General features: G+C 47.7%; 1 protein-coding gene across 3 annotated transcripts in view; it reads left to right on the top strand.

Moving 5' to 3' along the window:
- Spock1 (SPARC (osteonectin), cwcv and kazal like domains proteoglycan 1) overlaps positions 1–12,805 on the top strand; it is a 454,175-nt gene that overhangs the window by 330,920 nt on the left and 110,450 nt on the right. For all 3 annotated transcript variants that reach the window (XM_038334014.1, XM_038334016.1, XM_038334015.1), the window contains one exon: positions 8,723–8,849. In XM_038334014.1, the coding sequence (XP_038189942.1) occupies positions 8,723–8,849 (127 nt within the window). The remainder of the gene's footprint in view (positions 1–8,722; positions 8,850–12,805) is intronic.

The raw sequence follows: 12,805 nt of genomic DNA, 5'->3' as shown, positions 1-12,805 counted from the left end.
CCCTCGGCAAATATCTAGCAGCTGTCCTCATCACATTCCTGTCCTTTTACATCTCAGGCTTCCCCACACAGCTGGTCTTTTGTGCCACTGAGTATCTAGTACTACTGGTCCTGCCTTGCCCAGAGACGTACTCTTTTTCTCTAGTCCTGCTGCCTCATTAATAAAGCCGTACTTGTTTGCACAGGATCCTACGTCTGGAACCTTCTTCACCTGGAAACGGGGCCTCGCAAGCCCACGCGTGCTGGGATGGGGAGTCTGTCACGTGGGAACCTGTCGCTTCCATTGGGACAGCTTTCATAAATGACACACGCCATTATGCTGCTCCTGTGTAATTTTATGACACGGGATAATGACTGAAATAACCCTAACAACCGAGAAATCCCAGCATCATTGTACGTGACAGATTATTCCAATGGTTAACATGTTTTCATTTCAATTAACACTCATTATTTTGTCTCTGGTTCAAAATAGCCACCATGTCAACAATCTGGGTATCTCCCATCCCTGCTTTAGAACCAATTAGTTTTGATTTTGCAAACAAATTCAATTTTATTCTTGAATGGGCAGTTTGATATTAGCATGAGAATGGATCCATGCAGTCCTTTTGACGGCAGCAAACCAAGGCTGTTAATGCTGGGGAGAGATTGTCTGTTGATGGGTTCTTACACCTCTGCGCAGACAGGCCCATCTTAGGCAACCAGAGAACAAAGACAAGCCAGGAAATTAGGTCTGTTGATGGGGTAGGATTATGTAAGCCTTGGTTTTTCGGCCTGGGAATGAGTCCTAATGGCGGCTACCCCCAGAGAGCCGCTGTGAGAAGAAGCAGGGAGGTGCATTTGGACCTCTAGATTGGTGTGTGATGGTTACTCGAAGCAAATGGACTGGCCTGGCAGTCATTTACTCTTTGGAGTTGCCTTGCCCCTTCACCAGCTGTTCACACAGAGAGGGAAACCGATCTTCCCACAGACACTCAAGCATGGTAGAATGCTGTGTGACAGGAAAGCCCCTCCTCGGTGACTGAAAGGAAAAAGGGCAACATTTCTACCGTGTTTTTATCAGCCACCCACTCCCAGTCCTCTTGCCATTAAAATATCCTGACAGAAATGGCTGAATTTTGAACAGCAGGATCACGTTGGTAAATTGATTCATACACATGTATTTATTGTTGAAAAAATGATTGTTCTGCCAGTTCTGTGGTGGGCCCTGACCATGGCACCACTCCGCAACAGCAAGGGAACTGCCAGGTCGCAGCTGATGTCATCAGACTCCCTTGACATCACCTGGCTGCAGGTGTGTGATGGGGGAGGCAGCATGGCTGAATTCAAAGCGGGAGTGGTCAGCACCGGTGTAGGCAGCCAGACATTAAAGGTGGCATGTCTGGGAACCTGGACAGGAGCAAGCTGGAAGAGAGTTGCCACGATTTGGTCAGTCTGTCCTACTGTGGTCACCTTGTGAGTGTGTGATTGTGTCTATGACCACCACCGAACTGTTCTTATACAAATGATGAGTACGGCTGGATGGGCTTGTGATTGCATCTTATAGGTGTCTTCTGATCTGTATTCCAAAGAATGTTTTAGAGATAAATAGATTTAACACAGTGTCCATGTGTGGTGCTGGGTCACCCTCTGAATCTGTTAGAAGAGGTGGCTGTCATTGGAGTGCAGCCATTAGCATTTATTGATAGAGTACACTCTTCATATTTCTGCTCTAGTCCACATTTCTTTATCAATGGCACTAAACAATATTCCTTGATTAATTGAAGAACTGTATATAACATATGATGAAAATACAGAAGAACTGGCCTGCCTTCCTCTCAGAGGCAGGCAGAGGAAGAAGAATTGGTGAGAGTTGCTTTCTGGAGCATACAGTATCCTAAGGAAGATAGACATAGAAGAGGCACTTTGTGCTGTAGTTAATGTCACCACTAGGTCTGGTCAAGTTGCTGTGTTGGAACAAATATTGCTATGACCAGCTACTTGGTGTACTAGTCACGGGGTTGGGAAAGGGTCCATAGAAGGCAATGCATTGAAAGCTTGAGTCGGAATAGCCATCTGTTGTGAAGCTAGAAAGCCACCGACAGACTCAGAGAGAAGAGATGTGGGCTCCACCAAGAGCTGGCTGGATCTAGAACTAGTAGCCCTGAGTGGGGAAGGCGGTATAGACAGGAAGGACGGGGCTGCATGATGGCTCCCAGGCTTCCATCCTGGTATGTGTGTGCTGCTTGGGGATAGATGTAGACTTTACTACTGGCCAGGTAGAGTCCAGGTGCTTGTTTGGGGCCTCTGACCTGGAAGTGATTACAAGCCACGATGAAGGCATGGACAATGACACTGTCTGTGAAGGGGCTCCAGCTACGGGGCCCCAGGAGGCTTCCCGGTGAGCTAATGTATGAATCAGCCTTTGAAGAGAGGGGTTGGGGGTGGGGGAAAGACACACATGTAGGTGTGAAGATACATTAGGGAGGAGGATGATGCATGATGACACAGAGCCATCATTGAGGGCTTGGGGAAATAAGTGAGTGTAGGTGAAATAAAAGTTGGTGCATACATGTACACATGCACACATTCACATGAGCACACATTCACATGTACACACACCCCACATATACACACATGCACACACATGTACACATTCATATGTACACACATGCACATATGCACATGCAAAATGTGCACACATGTACACATACAGGTTGGTGACTGGATCCAAGCACACAGTGAGGATGTTAAGACTGTTAAGGTAATTTACCACCAAACTATAGTCTAAAGTGTGGTCAGAGAGACAGGAGAGTGAGGGTTTCATTGAGGATCTCATGATCAGATATGTAGTTAAGAGCCATTTTCATCCTTCAGAAACATGAACGAAGGGAAATTTGGTAGACCAAGAGCAGAAAACTTGAGGAAAAATGGTTTAATAGACTGAACAGGAGCAGTGGTGATGCTTGCTCTGACTGGCTGTCTATAAGGGGTGTAGCTCAAATTCTAACTGGTCTTAATAATAAAAACTCAGAGTTAGATATTAGGGGGTGAAAGTTGAAAGATCAGAGAAGCAGAGCAGCAGCCACTAGTTCTTAACCTCTATGAAGTCTTCAGACCAAATGGGGTATCTTGTCTCTGCAAGTCCTCAGACTGAATCCTGAGCTCCTGTTGCCTCCCAACTTATATTCCTCTCTCTGCCCAGCCATATCACTTCCTGTCTCCACCTCCCTAGTGCTGGGATTAAAGATGTGAGCCATCATCACTGCCTGGCTCTGTTTCTCTTTTAGATGATTCAATCTCATGTAGCCTAGGGTGGCCTTGAACTCACAGAGATCCATCTGCCTCTGTCTCCCAAGTGCTAGGATTAAAGGTGTGTGCCACCACTGCCTGGCATCTCTGGCTAACTAGTGGCTTAGCTCTGCACTTTGATCCTCAGGGAAGCTTTATTTGCTATAGCACAAACACAATATTATCAAATAGGGGCTTATAGGCTGGGATTTTCTTTGCCGTGTTATCAACCCATAGGAGGTGAGGCTGCCCCTCAGTCTTGCAAGGCAGAAATGAGTCAGCTCGGTGGCCAGGGAAAGGCTGACTGGACCTACCTCCAGACCAAATTGCTTTGTCACCCCTGTTGACGAATGTCTGTGACACAGGGCGTAACATTTCCATCAAAATTGCTTCATCGCATCTCACTCCTCATTGACTCAGACGTTGAAACACTTGAGTAAGAATTCTTAGTCACTTGCCTGGACTGAGCTGTTTTTTTTTTTTTTATGATTTGTACTGGATTGGCGGAATCAAATCTACACACAGGCATCAGGGAAATTCAGGCCCATTGACTTACATCTAGTGGCACATTAGCTTTCCAGACTTGGCTTCTAGATAGATACCACAGGCTGAATGCCATTTCCACTGAGCTTCTGCCTGGGTTGAAATAAGTGGACTGCCTTCATCTCATGGGTCTTTGGGACCAGCAACAAAATGGAATGGTATAAAGGCTTTTTACTAAAAGTCTCCCCATCGTATAAGGCAAGGCCTAAGGTGCTTTTACCTAGACACGGTCCATGACCACCCACCGCTGGGCATGACATATTCTCTCCTCTGCAGGTAGAGAGCTAGGGACGTGCTCTCAGAGAAGTTGTTCTTATGTAACCGAACCCTTCTAATGATAGTATAGATCCCCAGTAGGAGATTCAAGTCTTACCGATCATTGCCAAGGTTTTCGGGAAAATAGCTATGATGCAATTGCCATGTGCCAGTGTGACATCACAAATCGCTTTCTTGCCATGTTTCTAATTCTTCATTTATATGGCAAAGTTACTCATCTAATTAGTTTTTAAAGGTTTTTTCTTTTCATTTTGAGATCATAATATAGTTACATCATTTCTCCCTTCTCTTTCCTCCCTCCAAACCTCCCTATTTGCTCTCTTTCAAATTAATGATCTCTCTTATTATTGATTGTTGTATATACATATATACACATATATGTATTTATATTTATGCACACATAAACACACACACATATTCTTAAATAAACCTGCTTAGTCTGTATAACAGAAAACTGTAACCAACCAAAATGTAGATTTACCAATGAATACATCCACCAAATACTCCTGCACCTAAGACTTGGGGAACATTGCAGAGCAGGGGTGGAAAGATTGTAAGAACCAAGGGACCAGTGAGTTTTCTGTGAGCCCGTGTCTTACCTGCACCCAGAAAGCCTCACCAACATGGCTGCCTAAGCCAAACTGAGCAAGAGCAAGAGCAGTAAACACGCCAAAGTGGACGTGGGAATGATCACAAGGCTTCAGGCCTGCACAGAGAGCTCTGGACAACCACGGGATGCTGAGACTGAGAGAAATCATCTTCCCCAGGGACGAGCACACTAAGTGGTTCTTCATTACCAAACAAGACTGTTGGGTAACTGGACACAGATATACAGGAAACATTATCTAGATTGGTTTTAAGGCCCTTGCTGCTCCAACATTCTGTGATCCTATGGCTACATGGCAGGCATGGGCAAAACCTCCACCCAACAGGGGAACCTTAAACATCCACGAGGTGCCATAACTCTAGTAGACACCAGCCAGCCTCCCCTCCTCGCCTCGCTTAAAGAATTTAATTTACTAGTGAGGTTCAGGTTCAGAGACAGAGAACGCTTGTCCTTAGCTGGTGATTGATAATGGGCTGCATCTTCGCAGCGTTCACTTCTCCCTCCTAGCCTTTGGCTGAACTCCACGAGGCTCCTTTCTCCTACAGCGTCAGCACACAGGGGCATGCTCACTCCAGGGAAACTGTGGACTTTACTGCTCCTTCTGGAAGCTCAGCACAGGAATTGTCTCGGCCTTCCGGGGTCTTACCCAAGAGAAGATCTACCACCTGTCAGCACGGCTCCTTGTTCTTGCTGTCCCACTGTCAGTGACAGGCAGGGTGTCGTGTGGAAAATGAATGTGAGGTACTCTGAGGAAACTGTGGGCTCAAACATGAACTGTGCACTGACAGCCCCTTCCTCTGCCATGGTGAGTCTCACATGGCTACTCGCATCAGTTGGCTTAAGCAGGCCTTGAGAGAGTCATGTCTGTTGAAGAAGAATAACGGCCCTCCAGTCCCTGTGATTCATCAACTCAAATGATGAAAAATGTCCATCCCAGATGGAGAGGTCAGGCCATTGTGGGCAGCTTTTGGGAAGCAGGCAGAACCCCAACAACACAGACAAAGGGTGTTCTCAAAGACTTTTAAAGCTACTGTTCTAGGTTGGACTGAGATGGACCATGGTTGTTTGAGAAGAATGGCCTCCATAGCTTCATATTTGAATATTTGGTCTGCAGATGGTGGAACTGTTTAGAAAGGATTGGAGATGTAGGCTTGTTGGAGCTGTGCCACTGGGGGCAGACTTTTAGGTTTCGAAAGATTAGCACCATTCCCATTGTATTCTCTGCCTCCTGCTTGAGAATCAAGATGTGAGCTCTCAGCTCTAACCCCCCTGAAATGTCTGTCTTAGTTAGGTGTCAACACACACCATGACCAAGGCAACTTATAAAAGAATGCCTTGTATTTGAGGACCCACAGTTTCTAGATGTTGTCCAATGATCACCATAGTGGGTACCATGGCAACAGGAGGGCAAGCAGGTAGTCATAATGTTGGTGTAGCAGCTAAGAGCTTATATCCTCATCTGCAAGTTGAAGAGAGAAAAGGAGAGAGAGAGAGACAGAGAGACAGAGACAGAGAGAGAGAATGAGAACAAGCACTAACTAAGCATGGGCTTTGGAAACCTCAAATCCCATTTCTTCCTACACCTTCTAATCCTTCCCAGACCATTCCACCAACCAGGAACCAAGTATCTAAACATATGAGTCTATGGGGGAGGGAGTCCATTCTCATGCAAACCACCACAAAACCTAAGCCCAAGTACATGCTTTCTTTTTTAAGTTGCCTTGGTCATGGTGTATTGTGGCAGCAACAATAGAACTCTCTGCATGCCTTACGCCTCACCACCAAGCATATCCACAAGTCAGACAGGACTCCACCTCTCTTGTGCTTCTGGTCCCCTCTTCAGTAAAACAGGGTCAATCCTGGGTGGTCTCTGCCCTCCTAGAACTTTCTTCTCTGATTCTTTGGTCAGACAGGTTCAGAAATGTTTTCTCTCCAGCCTGGATCCCTGTTGGCCTAGGGGCTGTGCTGTGGGTATCAACTGATTCCCTTTGATGTTACTCTACGGGAATTCTCCAAACACTCTCTCCTCACCCACTGCATCCTTTAAATTACTGATGAAGGCCTGAGGTGTGGCATAAGAACCAAATTAGTGTTTCCTGTATTCCTCCCTGCCTCCCTTCCTCCCTCCCTTATTCCTCCCTTCCCCCATCTCTCTCTCCCTCTCATTTGGAAGAGGGCAACACACCGCAGTCACCATAGCTGAATTCCTGATGGCCGACTAAGGTGGGGAGGGGGTGGGAGGTTGGCAAGGGGGGTGTCCTTTTTCACCTGGCTGAGCAGATTTCCTTCTGGCTTCACCAGCTCTTTGTGGTTAAAGGCTCTCTGGATCTAAGTCCCAAGGGTTTATCACACTTTGTCCTATCTATTGGGGAAACAGTTATAATAGCCGCCGTTTCTATCGCTTCTTGTTTTGAAGGTTGCACTAGTTATGGTTGTTGCTGCAGAAGCAAGCTTGAAGGGAGGAATTGTATATTTGGGGCTCAGGGGTGGAGAGGTTTTAGTTCACAGCGTTGCAGAGCATCATGGCGTTGGAAGGAGGAAGAAAGGGCCAGTGGTGCCTCAGCTCATGACAGACAGGAAACAGAAAACAAACACAGGAAGGGATCCGACCATATAGTTCCCAAGGACATGCCTCGTCCCCAGAGATCCTTTTTCCCCCCGAAGAGGTCTTGCCTGCTTCTTGTAATTCCATTCTATTTAAATCCCTTAAGGGCTTAATCTGTTGTTGTATCAGAACCCCCCCCCCCACCCACCCTCAGGACCCAATAATTTCCCAAAAACACATCAGCTAACAAACAAACTCTGTTCAGGGTATTTTATATCAGCCCGTTGGGGAAATTCCCCCCAAACAGGCCCCCAGAATATCATCTAGTGTGGGACATTTCCCACAAACACATCCCCAGTACATTGGCCCATTGAGGCATTTTGAATTCAAACCATAACACATTGTGGTTTTCGTAATAGCCACAAGAAGTTGTTTCTGTTTCCTTCATTTATAGATGAGAAACTGGGATTCTAGCATTAAGTGTCTTGTCAAGGTCACACTATACTTAAGTGGTAGAGCTGGGTGTGAACTGTGTTTTCCCTGGGTGTGAACTGTGTTTTCCCTGGGTGTGAACTGTGTTTTCCGGCTGCAGAGTCCACCATGTGCTAATCCCTGTGCAGGACTGATTGCCAGAGCAAAAGACCTCAAGGGAATCGTGGCATCTGATTGGCGAACACTGAACACTGCCTAGTGCCGGGTTGATGGGCAGTGCAGAGGTGTTTGCCCATGGCCCATGGGAGTCACGCAGTGAACTGCATGGAGATCAGCTTTGGCTGAGGGACAAAGGACAGCAGGCACTGCAGGACCCTCTCTTTCAGTGGCCTGTGATACAGAGATGGGGTTCTTTCTGTGCACACAGCCATCACAGTCCCTGACACTTACCATTTACAACCAAGGTGAGATGTGGAAGCGGGAGCTGGAATGGAAGGGAATTCTGGTTGTATAAATAGAAGTGACATCACCCTAGCCTTCACCAAGGGGCAAGTTGGAAGCTATAGGGAAATTGCTTTAACATATACCCAGAGTATTTCTGTGTGAAGTGCTCACACAGTGGCACGGGTTACCCATACGGAAATGACCCAGCAGCCCCAGGAGAGTGTAAGGCTGTGGGAGACTGTTGAGGATGCTTGGGATATGTTGACCCGGCACAGGGGCGGACTGCACCGCTCTTTCTCTCTCATTGTTTCTGAGATGACTGGGATGTTCGTTCTATGTGGGTATGTGATTTGCAGTGTTTTAATGGCTACCATTTTGCTTGGTTCAGCTATTGAATGGAAAGCGTGCTTTGGAGAGAAAACTCCTGGTACCTTTTAATGACTTGGAACAAATGGGAGTTCTGGCTAGCATCCCTCGGGCCTCTTATCTGCTTTAGGGCTGCTTTAGTGTGTGTGTGTGTGTATATAGCTGTTTTCTTTGGGAACCTAGGGAGCATCGATGGGAGCAGGGCAGAGTTTCGACTAACTTGTCCCCTTTTTTCTTCCTTAGGCAAAAGAAGGGGAATGTGGCTCACAAACACTGGGTTGGACCTTCAAATCTGATTAAGTGCAAGCCCTGCCCCGTGGCACAGTCAGCGATGGTCTGCGGATCTGATGGCCACACGTACACGTCCAAGGTTGGTCTTTATTGTCAGTATCATAAACACCACCGCAGGTCTGTTCATTCCTCAGGTCTCTGTGCTCTGAGCAGCCTGGCTGTTCTGGGGAAGGCAGACTCAGATAACTTCTGACCAAGGAGACCAAACAAAGTGACATGTGATGGGGGTGGCTGAAGGCCAAAGAGGGAAGAGAGATGCACTCTGCCCAAAGACACACACCACATCGCTTGACCTGGGAGAAACAGCCTGGGAGTTGGTGCTTCCGATAGAGAAGCAGAGCTCTGGCTTTTCCCATCTCCTGCTGCAGAGCTGTTTGCCTTCATCTGTCTTCCTGAGTTCCAGGGCAGTTTCACAGGGTGGCATCTACTGCTTGCTGTTAGGAATTTTTCCTAACGCAAGCTCTCTGCCAATGCAAAATCCCAATCAAGCCAAATCAAAACAAGCCAAATTAAGAAATATCCAGGTTTAATAGGATTCCTGTGCTCCCAGGTGGCCCCAAGGGAGAACTGGGAGGCCACAAATGATCACCAGGAGGAAGGAAAAGAGGCCATGTGATCCTCTTTTGGGAGTTCACTTAAATACCCTGTGGGAGTGGTCCTGACACCCCCCCCCCCCCCCGGCATACCTCAGTTTCTCCTTCCTTTCTTCCTCTTGATCCTGGGTAAAATTGATTAGAGATTGAGTTTAGTGATGATTTGATTCTGGTAACTCCAGCATGTCTGGGATGCTGGCTTTATAGGCATTACTGGAAGTCTGTTTTCCTTCCCCATTCTGAAAGGCAAGTCCTACTTCCATTTTCTTTCCCTGTGGTCCAGATGCCAGGAGGGCAAGGTAAAAGGAACTAGTAGAGGAATATATACTCAGGAATAAAATTCTGCAGCAGGCATTTTCCAATATTTCAACCCCATTTCAGCCCCAGAGGTACCAGTTGTAGGTGTGATTCCTATGATGTTACATGGCAAGACCAAGCCAACCCTGTGGATGACTGCAGCCAACCCTGCAGTCAATGCGGCTGGGTTATCTGCCGGGGCACAGGGCTGATACAGAAACTCCAGGCCTATGAAGCACACGTACAGTTTCTAAAGGGGGAGAGCATGTTTTCCTCTACAACAGACCTAAACATCACATCTCTCTCGCATCTAGATGTAAGCGAGCCATTTGCTGATTATAGAGAAACAATCGGCCACATTTAGTAAGCTGAAGACCACAGGAAAGACTTTGGACTTTACTTTGTAAGCTTTGGGTGATTCCATTATAGAGTAACGATTTTGCATTCACCTGCCTTCACGTAGGAATGAAGGGTAGGAATGTGTGTTAGGACACTGGTGGCTGACAGACCTGCTGGCAGAGTTCAAGACTGGCACAGTGTTTATTTTCATGTGTAGAAAACCATCTACAGTGGCACCAGCAAGTTGGCCTGGTCTTGGTGACTGAGATTTCAAATATAAAATGATCTCTATTACAAACTCAGATTAAGGACACCTACGTAATTCCAACATTACTTACTGAGCTTACCGGTCTCCTGGCAACAGTGTCTTGGCCATGCCTGCAATGCCTGGAGCCCATCATTTACAAATCCCTTTCCTTTGCTGCCGCTCCCCACAGAGCTGGGGGGAAGCTGGGTGGAGCAGGGCCCAGGCTGCTAGATTTGTGCTCCATTCAGGTGGGCCAGCTATTCTACTTCTAGAAGGGAAAGCTATTTTAGAAGTGGCGCCAGATTCGGAGTGGTGCTCAGGTCTTGGAAGCTCAGAGAGGGTCCATAGGAGAGTTCTGCTGGGACTGTTTCTCACAGAGAAAAATGCTATCTAGAATGGCTTCTCTGTGGGTACATGATATCCACGACTTTTCCCCAGGTGGGAACATCATTTCCGGGATAGTCCGTAAAATGACCTCACACAGGTACATGCTATCCAGTACTTCTTCCAATTCGGATACTTGGGCCAATTTGTCCCATCCCTGGGGGAGTTTCCCTGGCAGGATCTCTCCTGGGATCTTCCACTGGTCACACCAGCAGAGGTTCTGATGTCCACAACTGCTCCTTCCCGAGCCAGGACCTGAACAGACCCTGACAAGAGGGGTCTCTTGGTGGCACAGGTTTCTGAAGAGTTAGCGCTGTTCTCTGGCACACGCCTGCTGATAACTGGAAAACAAGCAGGGAAACACCCAGCTGTTTGCGCCCCCCCCCCCCCCGTCATCTTCTTCCTTGAATGCTGTTAAACAATTAGCAAATGGCTCATTTACGTCTAGACGCCCGCCTGCCCGGAAAGAGATGCAGAGTTAAGAACTGCCTTGGAAGGAAATGTGTTCTTTTGGTTCTGAAAGAGCAGGAGTGAGGGCGGGGCAGGAGCGCTTGCTTTACAGGGCTGGCGTTTCCTCCAGCGCGCTGTCCCACAGACTATATTGTCCTTGCCGAGGCATCTTAATAGTTTCTAACAATCGCTACCAAGTAAAGGTCGTGTTTGAAGTTCTTGGCAAGTGTAGTCTCTGTTGGCCAGATTTTCCAAGAACAGGAAGTTCAGAGGATTGAAGCTGATTCGGGGTGTAGTCTTGTGAGACTCCTCCAGCTGGCTGTAGGCACTGTTTTCAGCTTCTAGGATGTCTGACCTGTGGGCATTCCCGCCATGAAAGCCTTGTTACACTGCTTTGTCTGTCTTTAGTTGAGGCTGGTGGTAGGGGTAAGCCTGTTCCCGGCAGACCTGCGGCTTGTGTATAGCCTTCGCTTGCAAATGGCTACTGGCAGAGAGCCTTGCTGTTGATGAAGAAGGCAATGAAGCAACTGGGAACTGCAGGCAGGATGCTTGCCTTTGCCTACACTGAGAGCTACAGGCAGGATGCAGCCTTTGCCCACACTGAGAGCTGCAGGCAGGATGCAGCCTTTGCCCACACTGAGAGTTGCAGGCAGGATGCTTGCCTTTGCCTACACTGAGAGCTGCAGGCAGGATGCAGCCTTTGCCCACACTAGTTGCAGGCAGGATGCTTGCCTTTGCCTACACTGGGAACTGCAGGCAGGATGCTTGCCTTTGTCTACACTGAGAGCTGCAGGCAGGATGCTGCCTTTGCACAGACTGGGAACTGCAGGCAGGATGCTTGCCTCTGCCTACACCGAGCCTCGGAGCCCGGTGTACTGGGGCAGCAGTGAAGGCGGGAAATGGCAGCTGCCTCCAGAGGCTACCCTAGACAGCACTGAGAGGCTCAGTGATTGTGACCTATTCTGTCCATGCTCTTGGAAGCAGGAGAAAGAGAGCAGAGAGACCCCAGTGGAGAGGAGCGGCCTGATAAATGCTCTGGAGTCCAATTCATGGCTTTGATTTTCTGTTGCATAGAAAAGGTCAACTGTAGAGGCTTCATGACTCTGGAGAGGTACTTGGTGGCTTCTAGCCAACTCTAAGTGATTTTGCTTCATACATTAGAAAGTTTGTGATTTCGGGAGAAATCCCGTATGGATGGCAGATGCCCCAGTTTGCCTTCCCCCTCAGGCCATGTTCATTTACAACTTCCTGTCTTAGTCTGAGGGAGTCAGACGTCATTTGGTAATGAGAGCTCATTTCTTGGTTACCTTCAGCTTTTTTAAATAGACTTTTGCTCTCGTGTTATTGCCCTCTCCAAAGACCTTCCACGAGGAGTAAACAATACCTAGAGAACTAACTACATATTCAGGAAGATATGGGTTCTAGCTGCTCTGACAAAATCCTAGATGAAACAGAAACTTAAACCCATCAACTCTGGCCTCTGGTCCACACAGAAGCAACCCAGAACTGAGGCGCTGCCTCCGGACTGGGGTTTCCCAGGGCCCGTTTGGCTTGGTATTCTGTCATCCACAATAATTAGAATAGTGAAGTTTTGCCTGCAGGTGTAGCAAGGCTTCTGTGCCCAGCCAGTGCAGTCAAAACAGGCAATGAAAGCAGGAACCATCCAGAAGTCACCAGCCTCATCCGTTCATGGCCCATTAGCCAGAATTACCTCACAGACCCCAG

The sequence above is a fragment of the Arvicola amphibius genome, chromosome 6 (genome assembly GCF_903992535.2).
Source record: "Arvicola amphibius chromosome 6, mArvAmp1.2, whole genome shotgun sequence".
NCBI classification, from domain to species: domain Eukaryota; kingdom Metazoa; phylum Chordata; class Mammalia; order Rodentia; family Cricetidae; genus Arvicola; species Arvicola amphibius.
This window is presented reverse-complemented; position numbering and strand designations above follow the sequence as displayed.